At 51.4% G+C, this 26,121-nt stretch overlaps 1 protein-coding gene and 1 long non-coding RNA gene across 2 annotated transcripts in view; both read left to right on the top strand.

Annotated features, from left to right (window-relative positions):
- Window positions 1-15,802, top strand: part of LOC311616622 (lanosterol synthase-like) — a 31,080-nt gene extending 15,278 nt beyond the window's left edge. The window contains exons 12-22 of the mRNA XM_084872230.1: window positions 548-604; window positions 1,157-1,228; window positions 1,486-1,536; window positions 2,113-2,262; window positions 2,950-3,046; window positions 3,755-3,860; window positions 7,450-7,515; window positions 7,953-8,033; window positions 12,722-12,892; window positions 13,763-13,841; window positions 14,307-15,802. Of these exons, the coding sequence (XP_084728356.1) occupies window positions 548-604; window positions 1,157-1,228; window positions 1,486-1,536; window positions 2,113-2,262; window positions 2,950-3,046; window positions 3,755-3,860; window positions 7,450-7,515; window positions 7,953-8,033; window positions 12,722-12,892; window positions 13,763-13,841; window positions 14,307-14,438 (1,062 nt within the window). The 3' untranslated portion in view covers window positions 14,439-15,802. The remainder of the gene's footprint in view (window positions 1-547; window positions 605-1,156; window positions 1,229-1,485; window positions 1,537-2,112; window positions 2,263-2,949; window positions 3,047-3,754; window positions 3,861-7,449; window positions 7,516-7,952; window positions 8,034-12,721; window positions 12,893-13,762; window positions 13,842-14,306) is intronic.
- Window positions 15,803-17,915: 2,113 nt separating this feature from the next.
- On the top strand, window positions 17,916-20,934 carry LOC311616627. Its single transcript, XR_014793961.1, has 2 exons — window positions 17,916-19,897; window positions 20,649-20,934. It is a non-coding gene; the product is annotated as an uncharacterized lncRNA (long non-coding RNA).
- Window positions 20,935-26,121: the final 5,187 nt, after the last annotated feature.

Raw genomic sequence — 26,121 nt, 5'->3', positions numbered from 1 at the left:
CCGCAGGTGGTCTGGGCTCAGGTGTTCCCGCTCCCATCCCGGTTCCCACATGTCTGTCACAGTCCTGCCCTGGCACTGGGGTTTGGTCACACGTGGGGCCTCAGTGCTGACCAGTGAACCAAGCTCACGGGTTGGATTTGAGGGGGATTTCCTAGCCCCTTTGAGGCCTCAGCCGGGCCTTACCACCTCAGAAGTGGGGGTGTTTCTGGTCATCATAGCAGGGCCTGAGGCTGTCATAGGGTGGATAGAGACCACAGGCTGTGGAGACCACAGGTGGTGGCCGTCAAAACCCGGAAGTGCCCTGTGACACATCCCTTTCCTGGCTGGCGGCCCGAGGAAGGCAGATGGGGCTGCCTGCAGGACCAGCCCCTGCAGCCATCGTGGGCTTTGACGGGTGCCCATAGCCCAGAGCCAGGTGTAGGAGACCCTGCCTCCTGCCTCTTCACAGGAGCTAGTGGGAGCCTCCAGCTCCGTCGGATTCTGAGAGGCAGAGGGCGGCTGGGACGACGCTGCCAGTCTCCTGTAATGGTTCGTCCTCTGTGTGCAGGTCACCAATGGCTCGCAGATCTGGGACACCTCCTTCGCCATCCAGGCCTTTCTGGAGGTATGTGGCCGTTTCCTTGTTCCTCAACCTCTTACCCCTGTGCCCAGACACAGCACCTGCTCACCCTGACCCTTAGCCTTCCTGGGCTCCGAGGCCGTGGCGATGGTTTGGCTGAAGCGGGCGTTGCCTGGCGGCTCTGAGCCGTGGGCTCGCTCGGAAGCTTCTGGAAAGGGAGGCAGAAGAGGCTGTTCCAGGAGACAGGGGGGGGGGGGGGGGGGGGGCTGCTCCAGGCTCTTGTTAAACTCAAACTGCTCCACGGAGCATGTACTAGAGAGAAGCGGGAGCGTGTTTTTATTCTGGTGGGATGAGGTCACGGGATCCTGGGGAGCCGTGAGGAGGTGTCAGGGCTGTGCGGGGCCTGGGCTCTGTGGGGTTTGCCACGGACAGGTCGGGACCCTGTGAGCGTGGGAGGGCGGGTGTGGTGTGGACTTGTCGGCAGACACCCAAGACACCAGGTGGGTTTGCTCCTGGTTCCCAGCGGTGGCAGCCGCCCGGAGGCCAGCCTGCCCACAGGCTCCCGTGGCCAGCGGTTCAGCTCCTTCTCTCTTCCAGGCGGGCGCCCACCACAGGCCCGAGTTCTCGTCCTGCCTGCAGAAGGCGCATGAGTTCCTGCGGGTCTCACAGGTGAACCCTGGGGGCTGGGAGGGGCTCCCAGGGGCAGAGGTTTCCCCTCCCACCCTGCTCTCGCCAGCCCAAGGGGTGCCTGATGGTGTTTCCCAGCAGTGGGCGGGGCTGTGGGTGGTGGGCCGTGGGGGTGATGCCTCGAGGGCCCAGCACCAGGCTCCCCGCGTCCTGCTGTGCCAGCCCCGCCCCGGCGTCTGGTGTGGTGGTGACACGTTCCCTCCTGTGCTTTCCACGTGTGCCCTTCGTACACTTCCCAGGTCCCAGAGAACCCGCCCAATTACCAGAAGTACTACCGCCAGATGAGCAAGGTACCTGGGTAATGCCTGCGACACCAGCTCCTGGGAGAGGCTGCCGTTCGCTGGGCGTGGCCTCTCGGGAGGCTCCTCCCTCGGTGTCCTGGGGCTTCTTGCTCTTATGGATGCATGTGTGGGTTCCAGTGGCGCTCCCGAGGCACCCCGGCTGAGGTGCATGGCTGCGGCAGCTGAGCCGTGTGGCCTCTTCACATGCTATGTGCATGTCCGTGCCCTGAGATGCTTCCAGACAGACTCGTGTCCAGACGTGAACTGAGCTGGCGGGCTGTGAATGAGCGTGATGGGGAGGACTGAGGGCAGAGGGGCCGTTTTCTTCAGTGTGTGTGAGAGTGTGGGCAGCCGTGGCTGCGTCCTCCCGGGCTCAGGAGGTGCTGTGGCCCTTGCTGGTGCCCACTGTGTGGTGGGGCGTGAGGGTGACGACGGGGAGAGGCTTTATTCCGTGGGGTTCTTGTGCTAGAAGCTGGAGGCCCGTACACGTGCGTGTGGCTCGGGGCTGTGCCTCCCCGTGGGTGTGGAGGGTGCCGTGGCTTTGGGTGACCCCCCTTCTCCCCAGTCACAGTCTCTGCTCTCCAGGGCGGCTTCCCCTTCAGCACGCTGGACTGTGGCTGGATCGTCCCCGACAGCACAGCTGAGGCCCTGAAGTCTGTCCTCCTGACGCAGGAAAAGTGTCCTTTTGTCACCACGCACATCCCGCGAGAGCGGCTCTTCGATGCTGTGGCTGTGGTGAGCTGCTGGGCGTGGGCTCTGCTCCCCCGGTACTGAGGGCGCCGTGCACGCCGGGGTCCCTTGGGTTCCATCAGTGTTGCGGAGGACTGAGCACTCACGGGTACTTCCCACAGGGGCTGTACCAGCCAACACTCAGGGCCAAGACGTGAGCCAGAGGGCTGTGTCCTCTGATGGCACCTGTGCTGGGCCAGCAGGAGGTCCTGGCTGGGTGTGGGCACAGCCCTGCGCTTCCCAGTGGGTGTACGACCCTTGTCCGACCCTCCCTCCTCCACCCTTCCACTGAGGGCAGGGTGGGCCGGGCTGGGTGGCTGCTGCGCCCTGTTTTCTCTCTAGTCTGGAAGCTCCTTCGGGAGGGCTGGCGGTCTCCACTGGGTATCTGGTAAAAGAGGACATGCCTTTCAGCACATCCGTTTCAGTGCGTGTCGCACAGCGAAGGGCATGTGGTTCCACAGCACATACATACCTTATAAATGCATACCTGTGTGAGGGTGTGTTCCCAGACAGTTGCTTATGGTGTAGCTGATTGGAAAGGTTGCAGCCCATGCTCAGGGCACCTGAGAGTCTGGGTCTGATGTGAAAACTAGCTCTCTGCTGCTCACCTCTTCCGTGAGTGCTCAGCCCACCCACCCAGCCTCGGCTACTCGCGCATGCTCAGCTCTCATGACGTGTGGTCTCTGGTTTTAGCTGCTGAGCATGAGAAACCCCGATGGGGGATTTGCCACCTACGAGACCAAGCGTGGGGGGTACCTGCTGGAGCTGCTGAACCCCTCGGAGGTCTTTGGTGAGTGGCTGGCCTGTGGGAGTGTGGGCACAACCCGGGCCCTGCCTGCCCCAAGGCGTATTTGCTGACCGGAGTCCTGAGGTCTTTCCCCTGGCCAGGGGCAGTGCCCACAAAGGAGGATGGTGGCAGATCCTTTAAGGAACCCCCAATCCCCAGGGTGTTCCACGCTCCCTGATCTCCACAGTTGGCTGTGATGCCCCTGCCGTAAACGGAAAGCTGTGGTTCTGTCTGAGTCACAGCCGGCTCTGGCCCGAGCTGGGCCGACTCCTGCTCTGTCCTCCATGGAGACTCCTGTCTCCTGATGCTCCTGCAGGGGGGGTGTTGGTGGGTACCCGCTCTCCCTGTTGCTTGGGTTGAGTGTCATCGTTCTGGTGTGTGAGGGCCTTTGTGTGCCTCTGTATCCCTCCTATAACTGAAAGATGGCCCAGGGTGTGGTACAGCTCTACTGTGTGCTCCCTCCTCCACCCTCCCGCTGGCCTGGTTGTCCCACAGCAGATGGGGCTCTAGGTTCCTGGGTCCCAGGCCACTTGTGCAGCTGCCACCTGGTGGCTGTGTCGCCTGGGCTGGTCATGGTGACACCTTCCTCTCTTCCTTCAGGGGATGGTCAGGCTCCTGAGGAGCCTTGCAGGCCTGCACGTTACAGTGCGTGTTCTTCACGAATTGCTGAGGTTCATGAAACTCACAGGCCTGGATCCTTCACTTTCACAGGGGACGTCATGATCGACTACTTGTATGTGGAGTGCACCTCGGCCGTGATGCAGGCGCTGAAACATTTCCACAAGCAGTTTCCGGAGCACAGGCCGCGGGAAATCAGGTAAGGGCCCCGCCACTCAGCCACAGGTGCCACCAGCTGGGTCAAGAGCTCAGGCGCTGCCAACATGACATTGAGGGCTGTTGTCCTCTAATGAGGCCCATCATAGAAAGGGGCCCTGGAATGAAGCTCACTTAGATACGAGAGGGGTTTACACCTGGTCGTGTGCCCTGAAAATATCCGATACATGTACTGGGGGCTTCAAGGAGCACAGTTATAACACAGAAGAGAGTTATTTTCACATCTTAATAATGTTAAGGATCCATACCCCCAGCTCCACCGTGTCCACATGTAGTTTTATTTTTATATTATTTTAAAAAATATATTTTTATTGATTTCACCCAGGAAGGGAGAGGGAAAGAGAAGTAGAAACATCAATGATGAGAGACAATCATCCATTGGCTGCCTCCTGCATGCCCGACACTGGGAAATGAGCCCATAACCTAGGCATGTGCCCTGACCAGGAATTGAACCGTGATGTCCTGGTTCATAGGCCAACGCTCAACCGCTGAGCAACATTGGCTGGGCCGACATGTAAATTTTTTTTTTAAAATATATTTTATTTATTTTTTTACAGAGAGGAAAGGAGATACAGAGCTAGAAACGTCTATGAGAGAGAAACATTGACCAGCTGCCTCCTGCACACCCCCCACCGGGGACGTGCCTGCAACCAATATATATGCCCTTGAGGGGAATTGAACCTGGGACCTTTCAGTCCGCAGACAGACGCTCCACCACTGAGCCAAACCGGCTTTGGCCCGACATGTAATTTTTAAACCTTCTTGTTGAAAAGTCTGATAAGGGTAGAGTAGCATGCAGACCCCCAGTGTGGTGTCAGGAACTGTCGTGAAGTGGACAGAATGTGTGGCCGCACGAGGCACACACATTGCCAGCAGCTCCCTCCCCTCCGGGTTCTGTGGCTGCTGGGTTCCTGCACCCGAGGGCCCACGGTGGGGACTCCCGGGCCTGGCTTCCTTCACTCGGCCTCCTGCTCCGGGCTGAGGCCCGCGGAGCTGCCGTCCACACTGTTCTTGGCCATTGGCGTGCCTGCCGAGTGCAGGTGCCACACCGTGTGTCCCATGTTTGTCACGGGCCCACGGGGGCCGTGCGTGCTTGTTATGAGTCACCCTACTGTGAATGCGTGTGCTTGTCTTTTGGGCACAGGGGATGTTCAGGAGCGACATGCTGTGTCACAGGCACATGCTGCTGGCTCCTGAGGGGGACGATTCCCTGTCGTGTGTTCATGGTGAATCTGGTGGAAGCTCAGCTTGGTCCTAAGCTTTCCTTTCTACATGTTGGGTTAAATTTGAGGTGTTTTGTTAGGACTTTTACAAGTGTGGTTGTAAGAGAAACTGGTCTGTAATTTTCCTTATTATATAATGTCTCTGTCAGGGTCTCCTGGACAGCATATTTTCTTTGTATGTTCTGGGGAAGAATTTGTGAGATTTCTGCTATTTTGTCCCTACATGTTTGGAAACTCCATCTGGACCTGGAGTTTTCTTTGCGGAAAGCAGTGGTAGTGGCATCTTTGTTGTATTTCCTGGTTTTTTAAAGGGGACTGCTTCTAATATTTCTCCATTAAGAATGATATTTGTTGTAGGTTTTTGGTAGTTAACCCCTTTTCTGGGTAACAAAGTTCTTTTTTCTAATTTGTTAAGTTGTTTCTTTCCCTCCGTTGTGAGCCATGTATTGTGTTTAGTAAGTGATTTTTCAATGTCTATGAGATTATTATATATTTATCTCCTAATGTCCTGGATGACTCTTGTAGACTTTTCTAATGTTAAAACACCTTTGCATTTCTGGAATGAACCTGACTTTACCACGTTCAGTTCCCAATATTTAGTTAGAATCTTGCATCCACATCTGTGGGCACGTGCTTCACCTTCCCTCTCTGGCTGTGAAAAGCTAAAACTGGATCCCTACAATGAATTAGGGAGTGTTTCTCCTCTTCCTAGTCCATAGAAGAGTTTGTGTGAGATTAGAATGCTTGTTTGTGATAATTTAGTAGAATTCACTTATAAAATTTCTAGGCCTGGAGTTCTTTTTCTGGGAAAAGTTTACATTTTTGACTCATGTCTTTAGTAGTTATAAGACTATCCAGGATCTCTATTTCTTCTTGAGGTCATTTTGATAAGTTAATTTTCCTGGTCATGTGTTTAATTTTGTTTAAATTTCAAATGTGTTGTCTCAACTTTTCTCATTTTATCTTAACTTTGATTTCTATTATACCTGTAGTCATACTACTCTTTTTATCACTGACATAATTTATCTGTGCCTTCACCTCTGTATTTGTTTTCTGTTATTGAGTAACAGTAGTACTACAAAATTGGCCTAAAACAATGTTCGGGGATCAGGCTTAGCTGGGCCCTGTCACCGCCTGACCGCTGTCTCTTCTGAGCACTGACTGAGGAAGATCTCTGAGCTCGTGTGCCTGTTGGCAGGTGTTCATTCCCTATGCAGTGTCAGCCTCAGGGCCTGTTTGCTTGTTGACTGTTGGCTGGAGGCCACCAGCAGGGGGAGAGAATCGAGAGAGAGGGACTCTGCTGGCCAGAGGAAGGCCAGCATGTCACACAATGCGGTCAGAGGAGTGATGTCCCATCAGCTCTGCAGGAGTTGTCGGATGACGCGGGTGAGCCCCGAAGGCAAGGGTCACAGCACCTCAGTCTGTGCTTGTACCTCCTCTCTGGCCTTTCCAGAGAACTGGTTTCTTTATCGGAAGTACCAGTTAGGCTTGCGATGGAGCTTCTCTGTCCTCTAAATCTTTTGTTTTCTCCCTTCCCAAATTTAAAATTTCTCTTTCAAATTTCATCTTGTGTGATTCACTCACGCCCGTGTCACTGACATTGTTTTCAGGGATACTGATGCTGTTGCAGCCACTTCTAATGTTGGTTCCTCCCTCACAGTTTGCTTTGGTCTTGCATTTCTTTAACTCCCTTCTGTATCCTATAGTTGCTTCTCCTTGGACCTGGTATCTCCTTTCTGAGCTGTTGGTTTATTTTTACTATTTTTAAAAATTAATTATTGATTAAGGTATCACATATTTGTCCTCATCTCCCCATTCCCATTCTCCCCCCTCATGCCCTCCCCTCCTATTGTCCTTGACCACTGGTTAGGCTCATGTATGCACACAAGTCCTTTGGTTGATCTCTTCCTTTTATCCCCACCCTCCCTTTGAGGTTCAACAGCCTGACCCATGGCTCCTTATCTCTGGGTCTGTTCTTGTTCATCAGTCTATGTTGTTCACCATTTTCCCTAGATGAGTGAGATCATGTCCTACTGGAAATGCACTTATAAGAATAAAAAATGAGGCAAGCGAAAATCGTTATGCTGAAAGGCATATGCATCAGTCTGTAGTGAGCTTCTTTCTGGGCCAACAGTTCCTTTGAGACCCAATTTCAATGTCAAACAGTTCCTTATGTGTACATGTCAGCAATGATATTTCAGTTCTGGATGGTGTGCAAGTGGTGTATTTTTGCTATTTTTTAAAGGGACACCATGCTTTTTTTTTTTTTTTTTTGACTGTAGAATGGGTAGAACTGAGCAAATGGCTGTTTTGCTGGAACGTTCATTGGACCGTCCTCTTGTGTTGCAGGGAGACCCTCGAGCAGGGCCTGGAGTACTGTCGTAAGACGCAGAGGGCCGACGGCTCCTGGGAAGGGTGAGTGAGACGTGTGGGCCCCGGACACGGCTGCGCTCACCGTGCGCGTGTGCTACGCCAGAGGTCCTGGCAGGAGGAGGCTGCCGGCCACAGATTCCTGGTGGACCTTGTCCCTTGTGGATGCTGGGCCTGCCCCCGGCCGCGTTTGGCCAGTGTGTGGGGCATGCTCGGTGGCCTGGGCCTTATTTGCTGCGTCTGATTATTCACATCCTCCCCTCACTTCTTTCCTTGCTTGTGGTTCCAGTGGACGAGCTGTCCCCCGAGGGCTGGGGGCAGGTTTGCCTCCCAAAGCTCTGCAGCTGGTGTGGCTTGTGAAGGCCACGTCGATGTTTCTCTCGAAAGTAACCACAGCCTCCCCACGCTGGACGTGCCCGTCCTCTCACATCCGCGGAGTGAGGCCTGGGCATCTGACCCTCCGTCCCCGTGTCTCCCTCCAGCTCCTGGGGCGTTTGCTTTACCTACGGCACCTGGTTCGGGCTGGAAGCTTTCGCCTGCATGGGGCACATTTACCGCGATGGGTGAGTGCGGGCATTTGCCCCTGGTGGGAAGGGGTCTTCTCAGTGTGAGGCTTTGCTGCGGAGTATCTTCCTTTGATGTTGGGGGTGTTTTTACATTTTTTAAACAGTGGGAGTGGGTACAGGCCAGGATACTTTCTGGGTTGTGTTGAGGGGAAGGCAGAGGCCTCAGTCCGAGCTGTGTCCAGAGACCTCACCCAATTCTGTTTAGCTGGGTGGGTGTTCATGGGGTGGTCATTGTTATGCCCAGACTTCGTGATCCCCAAGGACCACCAGGGAGCCGAGTCCGATGCAATAAACAAAAGAGCCTTTTCCATGCTAGCATGGGCTCCTCCCACTCATGCCGGCAGCATGGTGGAAGAGCATGAACTTCTCCCAGTCCAGGGGTTTTACTCCGGTCCGTGGTGATGTCACTGCCTCGGCTAACCCTGATTGGTTGGTTGAGGGCTAGGGATAACTCCGCCCTGCGGGGCGGAGTTGGGAGCTCATCCTCGCCCTGCCCTGCCCTCTCATTCCCCCCTTGTCTAATGTGCCTAGTCAAATCATTGACTCAGCCTACTTCTTTTCAGCATAAACAACAAATACAGTTATCAAGACCCTTAGTACCACAGTTCCCATCAGTATTGTCCTCACTGAAGTCCAGTTCCCCTCCTGCAGGCATTAGTTCTCCTCCTGGCCTGTAGTTGCCAGGATCCAGGCCATGCAGGAGCTGGGAGTCATGTAGTCAGGTCTGGGTGCCATCTACTTCAACAGCAGTGGGCGTGCTCAGGATACCAGTGCAGCATCTCTTTGAGTCCTTGGGCAGTGAATTTCTTTACCCACATTGAGTTCCGGGGCCACAGGGTCTGCGGTGGGCACTGGCATTACATCTGGAACAAGCAAACTGCAGAGCCTGTAAGGACTTGAGCAAGGAAATGGTTACCATACATGATCCCCTCCCAAAAAGGGGAAACTTGTCCCAGTAAGGGGTACACCTGGCCCTCAAGAGGGCAAAGGACAAGGGGTTGGTCCAATTTTCACCAATTCTAAGACACATTTAGTTAAACCCCCTTCCTCCCGAGTCGCACTTACCTTTCCTAAGGCTAGAGCTATACTCTGAGATACCTTAGCTACCAAGGTGGGGCTGTTATCTGATAGTGGGGTATACCTCAACCTAATCTGAAGTGTCTATAAAAATAGACCTTAATGCTGATGGTTTAATCTCTGAAATCCACCTACCAGTGCTCTCCTGGGGAGGTTCCCTGGGACCCGAATTCCCAGGGGGTCCCCCTTACCTTGCTTAGCATTTACCTGTGCACAGACAGTACTTCTAGCAACTCTGCCTCACAGAAGTTCAGAAGTCTTGGTGACACTTAACCTGGTGTCACCGGGCAACTCTGACCCAGAGCCTCTGGAACCAACAGTCTTGTCATCTGGAGGGTCCATCAACCATCTGGTCCTTCAGTGGCTTGCTTCTGTTCAGCCAATTCCTTCTGGCTGCAGTTGGTAACCCTCTTTTCTCTGTGGATGGCACAGTGTCTCCATCAAAGGGCCTGGATTAAGGCCAAAAGTTCTGGAACTGTGCCCAAATGGTGTGGTCCAGGGTAACTACCACTGCTCCTGCATATCAGGTCCCATCCGCAAACAGTACCTTGTCATCTGTTACCTCTGTGCAGTCATGAATGGGTTCCTCCATCATCATCTGGAAGCAGGCTGGCAGGGTTGATGGCCAGAGTCTTATGAAACCGGACACAGGGCTGGTCCAGGAGAAAAGCTTAGCTCCTGGCCCAGAGTCTGCTTATCTGCCTCCTTCACCAGCAGTGCTGTGGTGGCCACTGCCTGGGAGCACGCTGGCCACCCTGCTGCCACAGGGTCCATTCTCTTAGACAGATAGGCAACAGGTCTCTTCCAGGGACCTAGAGTCTGAGTGAGAACCCCTTTGGCAATGCCTCTTACTCACATAGAGGTGGAAGGGCTCTGTGACGTCCGGCAAGGCTAGGGCAGCTGCTGAGATGAGAGCCTTCTTTAGCTCCTCAAAGACCCGTTGTTCCACTTTGGACCAGTTCAACAGCTGCATTCCCCCAGTACGTGTTCCTTCCGAGGACCACAGTCCTTCTTGATGTCCAAGGAAAACAGGCAGTTTGTCCGGTGGCTTCCTGGGCTGATGTACGGGTCCTATTGGCTCTCTCAAGACTAAATAGGGTGCCCCAATGCCCATCAGGAAACTAACAGGCTTGCCTCTCCTAGCTAACCTGTCAGGACATTATCTTTATAACTTTTATAAAATCTTATCTTCCAAAAATACATAACCATGCCTCAAATTTTAAAGAAAAGGCAAGGGAGGAGGGAGCAGGTCCAGTACCTGTTCCCAGGCCTCTGACAGCTTGAATTTTAAAATGTCACATTTTTCCTACAGTTACAGATCTATCTGCATTTCTAAGCCCCCTCTACTCCCCCCCGCAGAACATCGGTGAAAATTGTCCAAGCAGTCTCGGGGGGTTAAATCATACAAATAATTGTTTTCACACAATTCTAAATAAATTATAAACCTTTGTGATGAAGTCTACTTAAACCTATAAAGTAGATACACATGACTGAAACCAAAAATGATTCCCAAAGTTTAAACAAAATACAAGATGCAGGTACAAGCCCAAATTCAACAACAATGGCACATGAGAAAAGCAAAACAAAACAAATCAAATATAAAAGTTTCATGTTACATTAAACATTACTTCAGAAAAACTGACTTAAAACAATTTTTTTAAGTGTAAGCATTACATACTTTTTCATCTGACAAATGAGAATAAATCAACCCTTGAGATCTTTGATCATTACTGCTTATTCTAAACACATATAATACAGTTTAGCCTGCCATATTCTAGGCATCTAGTTACTGCAATTAACTTTTCCTAATTCAATTTATACTTTGAGCTTTTAAAGCTGGCAAGTCAAATATAACATTACAGTTCTAACACATCCTGCTTACTTAGGGTAAAGTTTCAGCAACAGATCTAATCATACAGTTTTTTCAGATCTCAAAATTTTTTCTGAAGTTCAAACAAACCACTGAATAATCTCTTTGTAGAAGAGCTAATAGTCTTGCTCTCTCCGGCCTCCCCTAGACCTCTCCACACCAGAGGCAGTTTACTAGGATTTAAGACAATGTCAGAAAATCATAGGTCAATCACAATTCATACTTAAGTAGCTATATGACTCTGCTTAGCTGATACTAATGACAAGGAAGAGGAACCATTGTAAGCAAGGCCATCTGGGTTGCTTCACCACCAATCACCTGCCACTCCCTGCTGCTGGAGCAGCATTCAAATGCAAATGAACACATTCTTTACCTGAAGACTCTCAGCCATTACCATCTAGTTTCTACTTCGCGGCTGGGAATTTCAAAAGCTGCTTACAATGACTTGGGAAACTAGTTTTAGTTTATCTCCTGGTTATCTTCACTATTTTTAAAGCTCATTCTGGCTCATTCTGTACACAGAAAAGTTTTAAGCACAGCCCAAAACTATGCGCACTCGTTTTGAACTGGCCTTTTCACTTTACTGAGTGCAGATATTCGCCCTTGAGCTCTTCTCCAGGACCCGATGTTGCCAGGGACCTGATGCCTCCATGCCGGCCCAGGCCACCAGGGCCCAGGCCCCCGGAGCGAGGCTGCTGCCACTGCAGCCCCAGCCACGCTACTCAGGCGGCCCCCGGAGAGAAAGCACGGGTCGCCCCAGCGGCTTCCCGGCTCCGCCTCCCCTTCTCCAGGTAGCCAGCAAATTAACCCAGGTGCCTGCTCCCCGAGCAAGGCCACCACTGCCCAGCCGCGCTCCAACGCGCAGACTGAGCCCCGCGGGAGCACCCCCTCCGACACAACGCCGCCAGGGGGCCCCGCACCGCCACGCCGGCCACACTTCACCGGCTCCATCCTGGGGCGCCATGTCGCCCGCAGATACCAAACTCAGACCTGGGAAAGGCTCACTTTCCACAGGTGAGGCAACGGCTCACGCCGCTCACCTCGTACTGGAGAGGATTCATTCCTCTCCCCATGAGGGTCCCTCTAGGGCCCTCCAGGGAGGTCAGAACGTCTTCTGATCCTCCTGCCCGTGGCCTTCACGGTGTGTCCACCAGGCGTCTTCGGGCACCAATTCCATGAGGGGTTTTACGTCCCTCCAGAGCGCGCACACACCTACCGCGGCCAGTCAGGCTCTCCGGACTGGGGTTTCCCTAATGTTCCTGGCTGGGGATCCCGGACGAATTCCCCCATATGTTACGCCCAGACTTTGTGATCCCCAAGGACCACCAGGGAGCCAAGTCCGATGCAATAAACAAAAGAGCCTTTTCCATGCTAGCAATGGGCTCCTCCCACTCACGCCGGCAGCATGGCAGAAGAGAGCGAATTTCTCCCAGTCCAGGGGTTTTACTCCGGTCCGTGGTGATGTCACTGCCTCGGCTAAGCCTGATTGGTTGGTTGAGCGCTAGGGATAACTCCGCCCTGCGGGGCGGAGTTGGGAGCTCATCCTCGTTCCTCCCTGCCCTCTCAGTCATGGCAATGAGGTTGCCCGCAGCTACAAAGCTTTTCACTTTATCCATGGTGGGGTGACCTCAAGTGCGGCCCCCCGCCCCACAGCCCTAAGGAGGCCCGGCCAGGGTGAGAACCCAGGGGCCTGGGACCTCCACTGTGTGACGGTGTCTCGTGTCTGGTGTCTCCGCAGGACTGCCTGTGCAGAGGTCGCCCAGGCCTGCGACTTCCTGCTGTCCAAGCAGATGGCGGACGGAGGCTGGGGGGAGGACTTCGAGTCCTGTGAGCAGCGGCGTTACGTGCAGAGCGCCCAGTCCCAGATCCACAACACGTGCTGGGCCCTGATGGGGCTGATGGCCGTCAGGTGGGGGCAGGCAAAGGAAGGACACTGACCTCGGCGACTTGGGTGGGATGTGGGCAGCGGAGCTCCGAGAGCAGGAACGGGAGGAGGGCTCCTTGTCTACAGTTGTAGGTCTGTCTGAGCCAGCGGGTTCCTGCAGAGAGGCTCACTACCCACAGCTGCACTCCGTGGTCCTCCCTGTTACCACAGTGGAGCTCAGCCATGTGTGTGCACAGGCAGGTGTACACACAGAGGTGTACATGTTCAGACATGCAAACATGGGTGCACACACCCATGCACACGTAACATGCCCCTGTATGCACACATGGGCGTGCACAGTATCCCAGTCTGTGCTGCCTTGTTGGTTCGGGGCCATTTAGGGAATCTTACTAAAACCCCATACCAGCTAGACCAGGTTAGTGTTGGGCAGGGGACAGGGTCAGGGACCGGCCCCCAGTCTGCCGCCCACAGCTGAGTTTGATGATGAGTGAGGATTAGCGCCTGTGGCTTCTGTGGCTCTCAGGCGGCCTGAGCCCCGGTGGGCAGGGCGGCACCAGGCGTGGCCTCCTCCTCTCCTGGGGGTGCAGAAGAGCAGCGCCTCGGGGCAGGGCCTGAGCAGCAGGTCTGGAGCAGGCAGGGCTCCTCATTGCCCAGGTTCGGGCGCTGCCCACCTGGCCTGCGCGCCCCCACACTCACTGCATCCTCTGCTTGCAGTGAGGGCCCGAGGTGCACTGGTTGTCCCTCGTGGTGCCTATACTTTGTGCACGGCGGGTTAGGTTTTCACGTCTTTGCCCTGCGCTGGGCTGTGGAGGGTGAGGGCCAGGTTTTGGCTGCAGCCAGTGGCCGTCTCATCCACAGAGGGTGAGGGTGTGTTCACTGCCTCTTCTTCCACAGGCATCCTGATGTAGAGGCCCAGGAGAGAGGAGTCAAGTGTCTGCTCAGAAGACAGCTCCCCAATGGTGATTGGCCCCAGGTGTGCAGATGACACCCCAGTTTCCCATCCCCTCCCGGCCCTGTGTCTCCCACGGGGTGCTCAGGGGCGGGGCTTAGCTTCGGGGATTGATTCAGAGCCATCACTCACGAGTGGCCTGTGTTGAAAACACATCTAAGCGCTGGCTTGAGGCGCAGGGCTGGTGATGCTGGGAGGCGTTGGGCGGAGGAAGCCCTGGGCTCTGCCTGATGGGCCCCTCACTGCTGATCCTTGTGGGCATGGGGTCCCAAGATCCTGTGAGGTTGAGTCTGGGGTCAGGGCTGGCGACCAGGCAGGAGGCTGCTGCGGGAGGGTCCGAGAGCTGGGATGTGGGGGGAGGGCTGCCGCTGGGGCGCTGCTCGCTGACTCTCCCCACAAGCTGCCCAGCTCTCCACCGGGGCTCTCGGGTCAGGGAACCCCTTGCCTACATGATGGAGCCTCTGAGCTTAAGTCCCTGTGTCCTTTCAGGAAAACATCGCCGGGGTCTTCAACAAGTCCTGCGCCATCAGCTACACCAGCTACAGGAACGTCTTCCCCATCTGGGCCCTCGGCCGCTTCTCCCGCCTGTACCCCGAAAGTGCCCTCGCTGGCCACCCCTGAGAGGGGCCTCCGGGTGCCTGGCTGGAGGGTGGCGGGCACAGGCGTCCTGTGGGGGTGCTGAGTAAGACTGGAGCATCTTGCCGGGACATGGGTGCCCGGGAGCCCTGCCCCTCACTGCCTCACTCCCCACTTCCGGAGGGGGTCCAGGGACCGGGCCTGCCAGGGGCATGCTGGGAGGGCTTTCTTGACCAATAATAGTTTCAGCAGTTGTGCCTTATCTGCCTCCTGCCGGGGCTGGCCTCTCCCCCAGGGTGGCTCTGCCTGTGTCTCCTGTCTGTTGGACGGGGAGGTGACAGCCAGGGACAGCGAGGCTAGGCCTGCCTCTTTACCATGGCCATCCAGCGCTCGGTGGGTATGCACAAGCATGACAAAGAATAGGGGTTGTTAGTGGCTTGTGATTGCCACCGAGGGACATCGCTGGGTGCCAGGGACAGCTGAGCACCCAGTCTGCCAGTCACTGCCCCGGAAGCTGACCAGGCAGGTGTGATGCCCAAGGCACTTGAGTGGCTGCTATGACCCTCACACCCTCGTTTTCTCTGAGCTGAAGTGGGAGCCAGATTTCGGGGTGACGCTTCTTGTGTGGTAAACCTCTCAGTTCCCTTCTGGCTTGTTTAAAGCTTCCTGGTTCCGTGTGCATGGACTTGGGGCTCAGAATGGAAAACCAGGGACCTGGGTTTGCCTTTGACTTATGAGGTTATGAGGATGAGCGGCTCCCATACTCACAGCCTCCACGGGCTTGTACCTGTGAGGAGTCACCAAAAGCTCTGATGAGAATAAAACTCAGGCCTGGTGTCCCCCGAGGCCCCACCCCAACACCACCTCCACCTGCCGTTTCTCTTGCCGCCTCCTGGACGGATGGCAGCCCCACACGACTCCCCTGGCCCCCTGTCCTCCCAGACAGCAGGCAATGCCTGGAAGCCCCACTGCCCTGGCCACTGCCTGCCCAGCACCCGTCCGGGCCCGCGGTTTTGCACATGTGGCCTTCCTCCTGCTGCTCTCGTGGCCCTGGGCCCTGTCCCGGGCCGTCCGGGCTCACCAGCTTCCTTTTCAGGGAAGAAGAGCAGCTGCCTGAAGATGAGCAGGTGCATCTCCAGTTCTTTCAGAGGAAAACATTTGCCTCAACCCGATTAAAAAGCCAGGTCTCTGACCTGGGGAAATCATTGAAGTCCTGAATTCAAATGATCTTCTTTCCAGTGACCAGATTTTGAGTATTACGCTGGGAAATTGTGTCTGGAGTCATAATAGCTTTTCTTCGTTCAACTTTACACCCTTTCTTTGGGAAAATGTTAACTCGCAGTGGAAACTTACCTCTGAAAGACTACTTTTCCTTAATAACATAATCATTGTTGCTACATCAATTTAATGGAGGCAATAAAAATGTTTAAGAGCCCTAGTTGGTTTGACCGTGTGGTTGGAGCATGGGCCTTCGGACGGAAGGGTCTCAGGTTTGATTCTGGTCAAGGGCACTTACCTCTGTTGCAGGCTCAATCCTGGCCCATGGTCGAGGAGCATGGCGGAGGCAACCCATCCATGTGACTCTGTCACATCTGTGTTTCTGTCTCTCTGTCCTCCCTCTCTCTCCCACGCTCTAAAAACCAATGGAAAAATATCCTCGGGTGAGGATGAGCAACCACAACAAAAAGATAGTGGCTCAGGACCAGCACACAGGGTTTCTTGGGGTGAGAAAGACATGGGATTTGAATGTGATGGGAGGGGCCGGTGAAAGGGGCATCTGCTGTTGGTCCCAGAAGCGCCCACACCCTTCCTCGGGGGAGAGTTCCCTCTAATGTAGGGGTGTCGAACTCAATCAGAGAAGGGGCCAAAATCTAAAATCCAGCCTAAATCGCGGGCCGAATGGTTTACTGAACAGTCATAAACTGACAATGTTAACCAGAAATGTGAATTTAAAATGAGTCGAACAATCTTTTCCTTAACAGTGCTGTTAACCAACTCACATGCTATCAAGCAAAACAGTAATATTGGTATCAAGCAAAACGGTAATATTGGAATGTACCTAAAATGCTCATTGTTTTGTTTTCTGGCTAGATGTCTGACACCGTTTTCCCCGGATCAATGAGTCAATGTTCGGTTTTATTTCTTGGGCTGTAGCAACCCGCAAAACAGCATGGAGGTTGTCATCGGTAATGCGTGATCTGTGCTTGCTTTTGATCAGATTCATTATTGAAAACATCTGTTCACAAAGATAGGTGCTCCCAAACATGGATAGAATACGGGCAGCATGAGGTCGGAGCTCTGGCATTGAGTCAGGGGGCAGTAGAGGGTAGAAGTCCTCAATTTCAACATCCTGAAACCTTGATTTCAGGCCACTGTCAGACTGAAGCTCGATTATCTCCATCTGAAGGTGATGGGGCACATTGTTGACATCAACTGTAAAAGGATTGGCAAAGATGTCAAAGCCTGAGTGCTGTGTTCTAAAGTCAGAGAAGCGCCGCTCAAATTCACTTAGTAAACGGCTAACTTTGGTAGCCAGCCGACTGCAAGGAAAAGTACCAGAAATAGTGGTTGAGATACTCAAACAAACGGGAAAGTGGGCAAGATTGTCCTGTTCCAGTTGGGACTTCCATAGTTGAAGTTTACGCTGGAATGCTGTGATCATGTCAGACATCTTCGTGATGACTTGTTTGCGTCCCTGCAGCTTCAGATTCAGTTGGGCGAGATGCTCGCATATGTCACACATCATAGCAAAATCACATAGCCAGGCGGGATCCGACAGTTCAGGCAAGGGGTTTCCTTTACTTTCCATGAAAAGAGCAATTTGTTCTCTGAGCTCAAAAAATCTTTTGAGGACTGCGCTCTTGCTCAGCCATCTTACTTCTGTGTGGTATGGCACGTCTCCATGCTCTGCACCCACCTCCTGTAAAAACTGCTGGAACTGGCGATGATTCAGGCCACGTGCCCGTATAAAGTTAATAGTTTTAATGACTGTGGTCATTATGTCATTCATGTCCAGAACTTTTCCACACATAGCCTCTTGGTGGATAATACAATGATAAGTAATCAAGGGTGTGTGGCAGTGACTTTTTTGCATTCTTTCCTTCATTAGTACAACCAAGCCTTTCTTTTCTCCGCACATTGAAGGTGCGCCATCGGTAGTTAGCCCCACCAACTTTTCCCAGGGTAATTTAAAATTATTTATAGATTTCTCCACAGCCTCAAATATATCTCTACCAGTCGTCGTCCCATGCATGGCAGCTACATCCAAAAGTTCCTCAGTGACAGAGAGGTCGGTCTTCGTAGCACGTATAAAGATGGACAGCTGCGCTGTATCAGTGTTGTCTGTGCTTTCATCGATAGCAAGTGAAAAAGCGAGATAACTGCATGCCTGTTCGGCCAGCTGTGATGATAGATTTCCTGAGAGTTCTTGAACTCTATCTGCAATGGTGTTTCTTGACAAACTGACATTTTGAAAACTCTGTATCTGGTCTGGGCACACTTGCTCACACACTTTTAGCATGCATTGCTTCAAAAAGGCACCCTCTGAAAAACACCTTGAAGTACGGGCAATTTCTTCAGCCACTATAAAGCTTGCTTTCACTGCAGCATCATTTTTCGCTGTAGCCTTTGTAAACATTTTCTGCTGTGATTGTAGTTTGCCTTTTAGTTCTTTAACAATTTTATGCTTTTCTTCCAAAGTATATTTGCCATACTTAACATTATGTTTGGTGTCAAAATGACGACGTATATTGTACTCTTTCATCACCGACACTGTCTCATAACACAATATACACACTGGTTTGCCCTCTCTAAGCAAAAACATGTATTCCTTTTCCCATTTGTCATTAAATTGTCTGCCTTTACTGTCAACTTTTCTTTTCCTGGACATTTTGGGATCAATATTGGCAGTAAAAGATGTAGTTTATTGGAAATCTGCGTTAGAAGGAAAAAGTTGAAAACTGCACAGGGAGAGCTTGATTTGGCAGATGGAGTGGAGAAAAAAAAGTCAGTCAATAAATGCCTGGCTGGGTACAGATAGCAGATTCTGTTGCGATTTTTATGCCTGCACTTTATGCCAGGAACTGGCAGCTTCTGCTGTGTATTTTTTATGCCCGCACACTCACTCTCGCCTCTGCTCTGCCACTCGCACAACCACATCGGATGCCTGGACTATAGGTCACGCCTCCTGAATCTCCCGTGACTTGTTATCTATGCGCATGCGTAATAGATAGCAAGTACGTTGGCCCGCGAGGTGGCCGGCGAGATCACAAGCCTCCTATGTCACCGCGTGTCATTGTGATGGAACGCAGCGGAGTGCAGTGATGACAGCGCCGTGCGGGCCACATTGCAAGGCCTGGCGGGCCGGATTTGGCCCGCGGGCCTTGTGTTTGACATGTGTGATTTAAACAGTTGGATCAGATTGCTTTTCTTGAAGCAACAGTTGTATGGAGTGGACAACTCTAGAATGTTCGGTGGCAGTAGGATATTATTATGAGTTAATTTAAAATGGTAAGTAGCAATCTATACTTTTAGACATTACATCAAGATATAAGAATTAATTATAGACACAAAAATCCAAAATAAGCCAGAGAAAATAAAAGAGAATTATGAATAATGTTGAGTAACACAAAAACAATTGTGTTTGGCTAAATGCCACCTTTCTCATTAAGTATAAGTTGGATGTATAAATTAAAGAGAAGACTTTTTTTTTTTTAACCCTCAGCTGAGGATATTTTCCCATTGATCTTTAGAGAGAATGGAAGGGAGGGAAGAAAGGAAGAGAGAGGGGTGGCGGTGGGGGGGGACACATCAATGTGAGAGACACACATTGATTGGCTGTCTCCATACAAGTCTTGGCCTGGCCTGGGATGGAGCCTGTGATCAAGGTATGTGCTGCTGACTGAGAATCTAACCCAGGACCCTTCCATCCTTGGACCAACGCTTTACCAACTGAGCAAACCGGCCAGGACAATATTAAATTTTGTTGTTAATTTTCATCTGAGGAAGGCAGAGTGGAAGGGAGAAAGAGAGACAGAGAAACAAATATCGATGTGAGCCACATCGATTGGTTGCCTCCTGCATATGCCCCAGCTGGGGCCTGGGATGAAGGCTGCAATCGAGGTAAGTGCCCTTGACTGGAACCGAACTGCGACCTTTCAGTGCTCGGGCCAATGCTTTTACTACTGAGCACTGGCTAGGGCTGATAATAATTATTTAAATAATTTTCTCAATTGATGTCATAACTTAATTCTATACTTAGTAAAAAGCAGAGCTTTAAACAATGTAAAGTATATAGGTAGAGAAGAAGTGAATGATAGTTAATTTTTTGCTTCCTAATGTTCAAATGTTTCAGATTTGAAGATCAACTTCAGCAGTGGTTGTCTGAAGACTCGGGAACATTTACAGAATCAACTTCCCTTCCCCTCTACCTTCCTCAGACTCTGGTGTCTCTTCCTCAGACTATCCAACCTGTGATTAAAACATCCACAACTACTAGCCCACAGGTGAGAAGAGAGTACATTTGGCATTTATATTAGAACTAGAGGCCCGACGCATGGAGATTCGTGCACGAATGGGTCTTCCTTCCCCTTGCTGCGGGCACCGCCTTCGCTCGGGCCCAGACCTGACTTGCTCCAAAGTTTACGATCTCTCTACCTCACTATCTTTGCTTCAGTGGTAGAAGAAGCAGAACCAGAGTTTTAATCATAGTTCGTTAATGCTGGGCAGGTAAAAGGTATGTTCTTGGGCTGGCATTAGGAAGTCTTTAATGGGGAGGGAAAGTAAATTAAGACATACTGTTTCTGTTTATCAGATTGGCAGACAACTTAAAAATATATGCAACCTTTCACTTAATAATTCTGCCCTAAAGGAATTACTGTACATGACAAAAATTTATGTATTTTTATTCATTGTAGCATTAATTATACTGCATAAACAGGGAAACAAACTGAATATCCAAAGGTGGGAGTTTCAGGTGACTTGTAGCTCCTAAAATTATTCTTAAAAAAATGACTGATGCTGAAAGTTCATGGTAGAATCATCAGAACAACAGTTCATGTGCAGATGATGCCAGGTGTATGTATATGTGCTGGAAGAGGCTGGAAGGATCTATGATAGATGTGAAGAGGGGAGTTTGTTGAGTGCAGCATGCCCCAGACAAGATTCTAACATGAGCCCAATCTAGTGCCTTTAAAGAGAATGTGTCTTAGTTATGGATAGCACAAGACTATTTTTAGTTTCTTTCTATTTACACAGCACGAAAGGACAGGGGAACAATGGCAATTGTCAGAGGCAACAGGTACATCTTTGACTGAACGGCTGAAGCACCTGGAAAGGCTGATCCGAAGCTCAAGGGAAGAAGAAATTGCCTCAGAGCTCCATCTCTCTGCACTGCTGGATATGGTGGACATTTGAGCTGCAGACTGGAGAGCAGGAGGGTCCATCCAGAAGATTTCCTTGAAATAATCTTATTCTTGATGTTTGATGCGCTATTGGAAATGTGACAGTTAATCATGCAAATAAAACATTGAATGTCTAAGGAGATCACCCCCTGTTTTTAAAATAGTAGGCTGTTTTCTCCTATGTAACATCTTTGATTTTACCTGTTTTCATGATCTCCTCAGGCTATCACCCACCAACATGCCTGAGGGAGTTTGTAGCTTACATTTCTCTGATTAACAAGCCATCATTCATTGTCTCTGCAAAGTTGCAGTCCCAGATATGCAGACATCAGTAATGAGGCCCATCCAACCCACATCTGAAAGAGCCAACAGGATATAAAATCCTCTCTGATCCTCACATCCTCTCTGAGGATGTGCCGGGGGCATGTTTCTGGACTAGAAGTGGGAAGACAAGAGGGTTGGCTGTAGGTGAGAGCCGATTCCTGGAGAGGAGTGCAGTGGTATAGGTGGGGAGGGTGCCTGAGGGTGTGATGAAAACCCAGAGGTGCCATTTTGGTATTGTCAAGTGAGGGGATAGGCCAGCTCACAGGAACCCTAGCTGCCTTCCTCTGAATGCTCAGGGAATCAGTTATTGGAGGATGTTAGGCAGAGAAGTGACTTGTCACATTCTTTTAAAAATGGCATATGGGACCTGGCCAGTGTGGCTCTGAGAGGGCAGGGTGGGTGAGGATGGGCTCCTGACTCCACTGTGGGGCAGGGTGGAGTTATCCTCCATTCTGTAACTGAACCCTAGCCCTCACCCAACCAATCAGGGTTAGCCGAGGCAGTGACGTCACCACCGACCAGAGTAAAACCCCTGGACTGGGCGAAATTCGCTCTCATCTGCCATGTTGCTGCCGTGAGTGGGACAGAGCCACTGCTAGCATGGAAAAGGCTCTTTTGTTTATTGCATCAGACTCGGCTCCCTGGTGGTCCTTGGGGATCACGAAGTCTGGGCATAACAGCTGTTGTTTGAAGTGTTCCTTGCACCGAAAGGTTGTGGGTTCCATTCCCGGTCAGAGCACGTATCCAGATTGCCAGTTTGATCCCCAGTCAGGGGTGAGGCAGTTGATCAGTGTTTCACTCTCACATTGCAGGTTTCTCTCCGTTTCTAAAATCAATAAAATTGATTTAACCCTAATCCTCAGGTTAGGATTAAAAAGTAAAAGTAAATAAATAAGGCATATGGGGAAGGTTAGCAACACAAATAGGATTCTTAAAAGGTGGGTGCTGTAGTCATCCAGATGAAAGAGGAAGGGTATAACCCTGTGTTTACTGGCACTTGGTGTGCAGAGAAGGAATAAATTTGAGTCATATACAGGAAGAGGTATTAATAGACTGGGTGATACTGGGTATGGCCGCCAATCTTAAATTGGCACTCAGCATCTCCCTACTATAGTCCTACATCCACTAGACACCGAGAAGACTATTTTATATCTTCTCATTCTTTTCAAACCAACATTCCTAAATACAGGCTGCTTCTCATTTCACTGCATATTCCTCCTCTTTGTGGTTTGGAAGTGCCCAGACGAGGCCCAGCTGTGAAACAATGCAGGCTGCTGCTGTAGGGCTTAGGCCAGTGGTTGGCAAACTCCTTAGTCAACAGAGCCAAATATCAACAGTACCACGATTGAAATTTCTTTTGAGAGCCAAATTTTTTTTAAACTTAAACTTCTTCTAATGCCATTTCTTCAAAATAGACTTGCCCAGGCCATGGTATTTTGTGGAAGAGCCACACTCAAGGGGCCAAAGAACCGCATATGGCTCTATAGCTGCAGTTTGCCACCATGGCCTTAAGCCTTCTTTTGGAGGCTTTGGAGCTCTCTGACCCAGCTGCAGTTTCTTAGATTTTAAGTTGCAAAATGACAGGCCATCCATATGGAAGAGCTGCTGCACACAGCTTGACTGGGGGGTGTAAATTGGGTGAGGCGGGGTCTCAGGGAATCACCAGGGTGGAGCAAAAAGCAATGGCTTCCAGTCAGCCCTGCCTTGAAGAGATCCTTGGGTCTCCGTGTCCTGCGGCCCCGTGCAGGAACAATGATCACTGTAAGCACCTCTGAGAGAAAGCCTTTCTTGCATTCTTGCCTGGTGCCAGACAGTCCAGTTTCTCCCCGTATGAGTCTGGGTTCTCAGAGTCTCACCCAGAACTGGAGTTCAGAGCAATCGGGAGCTTGTATCTCCCTCCTGACTGAAAAAAGAAACAGAACACCCAGTTGCCAGCCTGTTTTGCTTGAGCCTCCATACCTATGTACTTCTGCACCTCCTACCAGTCTCAATGTGCTTTTTTTCTTTCCCTCTAGTTGTAGAACTTCCACTCAACCAGTTTTCCTGTGGTTCTGGATGATATTTATTTTTTCTGTGAGTTGGAGTCTAGATGTGGTTGTGAGGGGCAGCAAGTATAGGTGTTTATCTGTGCTGCCATCTTGGTTGTCTCTGAGAGTCATTTTTCCTTAATGTTTCTTATTTAGAGAATCCATTTATTCAGTGTATGCTTTTGAAGTATTTACTATATGCCAGGCATTGTTTCAGGTGCTAGAAATTGTTGAATGGAGAAGAGACCGCCCAAGAGGCAGAGACCCCTACCCGGGAAACAACTCCAAATAGCCAATTGCGGAGTCAAATAACAAATTTATTACAGATTTGAATCTGGGCTGCCGCCGCCAGGATGGAGCAGGCAGAGACAGCAGCCAGCAGTTACAAATCCAGCTTTTTATATACATTTCAAAAAAGGGGGGTGGAGGTCCACGGGGCTGGAGCTGACTGGTTTCTATATTGCTTAACCTTGCGGTTGTATGTATCGGCCAGATGGCCTAATCTCCCTTCTTGGTTCGTTCTGTTCTTTTAGCCTTGACTAACCCAGACTGTTGATTTGGCCTTCAGGTCCAGGAGGGGGAGGGAGGAGTAACTTTCTACCCTCCAGGCAAGGTCAGTAATTTCCCACTCCTCAGCAAGTAATCAAAGGCCGAAGTCAGATAGCAAAGCTAAAATTCAAACAGCAGTTTTTACCAAAGTATGGTTGCCACTATATTTCAGAAATAGCATAAAAAATTTCAGTTATCTCATAGGTTTATATTTTAGTGAGGAGACAGGCAATAAACAAGAAAAATATGTAAAACATTTGCTATGCAAATTGGTGATAAGCATGGAGACAAGGCCAGAAGGGAATGAGTGTGTCACATGGTTCTTTTTTCATGGTGCAACATCCTAACTCTGTGTTTGTCAAAGTCCTCTTCCACACCTTGCATCATCCCCGTTTCTCAAAATTTTCATTTTCTGTGTGTGTGTGTTTTTTTTGTTTTGTTTTTTTTTTGGAGTAGAGGTTTTTCTCAAATCTGGCTCATATTGATGATGGGGCGCGGGGGACTCTGGGGAACTCATTGGAAGCTCTGTGCCAATGGATACAGCCTGCCAAAGGATAGGCTTCTCTGCTTTTCTACTAGGACCCAGCTGCCAATGTTTGAGGGTCTTTTTTTGAGGGGCCATTTGCTATAGGGAAATCCTCTTCCTCCTGTCTGAAGCCATATAGCTGAGTGGGAGAAGTGGGATTGGGCTTCCATGTGAGTGTACTTTCGGTGTCCTCAGCTATGTCTTGTATCTCAGTTCACTCTGACTCGGCTGCTGCAGGCTTCATCTAGGTAGGGGAAAGGATATATGCCACACTGCTCCTTATCCAAACTGCCTACCAGTCCTCCCAATTTCTGGGCCTTCCTGGGTTTCAATGGCAAAGACTGGTCTCTTTTATGGATGGTTTCACTCCCACACATAGGTTTCAGTCTTCTCTGGCTTGCTGTCAGTTATCACATTCCTAGGCTCTATAATTTTTTGTTGACCTCTCTTATTTACTGCTACCTCCTGCTCATACTTTCACCGTGAGTTTCTATCTCTGTTGTTACTTTACTAGAGGCCTGGTGCACAAATCCATGCAAGAGTGGATTCCCTCAGCCTGGCCTGCGGGATCTGGCTGAAACCAGCTCTCTGACATCCCCTGAGTGGTCCCGGATTGTGAGAGGGCACAGGCCAGGGTGAGGGGCCCCATCAGTGCATGATCAGGGCCAGGGAGGGATGCAGGAGGTTGGCCAGCCAGGGAGGGACCGTGTGTGGGAGGGCTCCAGGGCATGTCTGGCCCATCTAGCTCGGTCTCAATCAGCAGGACCCCAGCAGCAAGCTAATGTACTGGTCAGAGCTTCTGCTCCCAGTGGTCAGTGCATGACATAGCAAGCATCCTTAGCATATCATTAACATATTTCGCGGTGATTGGTGGACCCGATGACCCGACACTTAGCATATTGGGCTTTTATTATATAGGATGTATGTAGGGTTTAGGTGGGAAGTAGAAGTCAATGGCTGTGCTTGGCAAGACTTGTTTACCTGGACCCCCCGCCACACACACACAGACACACTTTTGTCAGTCACGGCATCACATCTAACCAATTCTCAGACCTCACTTTACAATCCCTCCAGGACTTCTGCACAGATCCTTACAGTCTTCACCTGGCTTCCCGGACTCCACAGCCCTGTCCTCCTCTCTTTCTGGATGCTCTCTCTGCTTGGCTGGAAGCTGTTGGTGCCCCTGGCTCATCTTTGGGTTACTCCCTAGTGTGTCTCATCCCATCTTACGTTTTTAAATATCATCTGAAAACAAAATGACTCCCCAGTTCTTCATTCGCCTTGTCCTGTCTCCTCTGGATCACCAGCCTACTCAGCGCATCCACTTGCATGTCTCATGGGCATCTGTCTTCACATGTCCCCCGATCCAAGGCGAAGCTTTCCCCCAAACCGTCACTACTTCAGCAAACTCCCTCACCTTCATCCAGCTCACCGCGGATCTGACCTCGCTCTTCTCTCCTCCTGAGCCTCGCTCCACACAGCCAGCCTCCCGCCCTCCGGAACTCCTGCGGGGCGGACCCCGGGGGCGGGGCCTTCCTCATCGCCCCACAGGGCCACTGCGCCCGCTCCACCCAGCACTCCTCCTCCTCTTCCTCAGCCCGGGTCGGGTTGCAGAGCTTCGCTCACTCTTCGCTCCGAGGAGAACAGCAGAAAGCGGCCTGGCTTGCGGCCCGCGCCGCCCCGCCCCTGGTCCCACTGGCCGGTTCGCCCAGCCCCCCTCCATGCCCTCGCCTACACCACTGGCCCTCTCACACCCTGGCCCCGCCCACCAGCTCACCCAGGCCCCGCCCACCAGCTCTCCCAGGCCCCGCCCACCAACCCCCGCCCCACCTTGTCCCAGGCCACACCCACTTGACTAGGATCGCGCCACCCCGTCAGTGGCTGGGCACGGCGGAGGGCCC

The sequence above is a fragment of the Pipistrellus hanaki genome (assembly GCF_964339955.1).
Source record: "Pipistrellus hanaki genome assembly, chromosome: 2".
Classification (NCBI taxonomy): Eukaryota; Metazoa; Chordata; class Mammalia; order Chiroptera; family Vespertilionidae; genus Pipistrellus; species Pipistrellus hanaki.
Note: the sequence above shows the minus strand (reverse complement) of the source record. Positions and strands in the feature narration are given on the sequence as shown.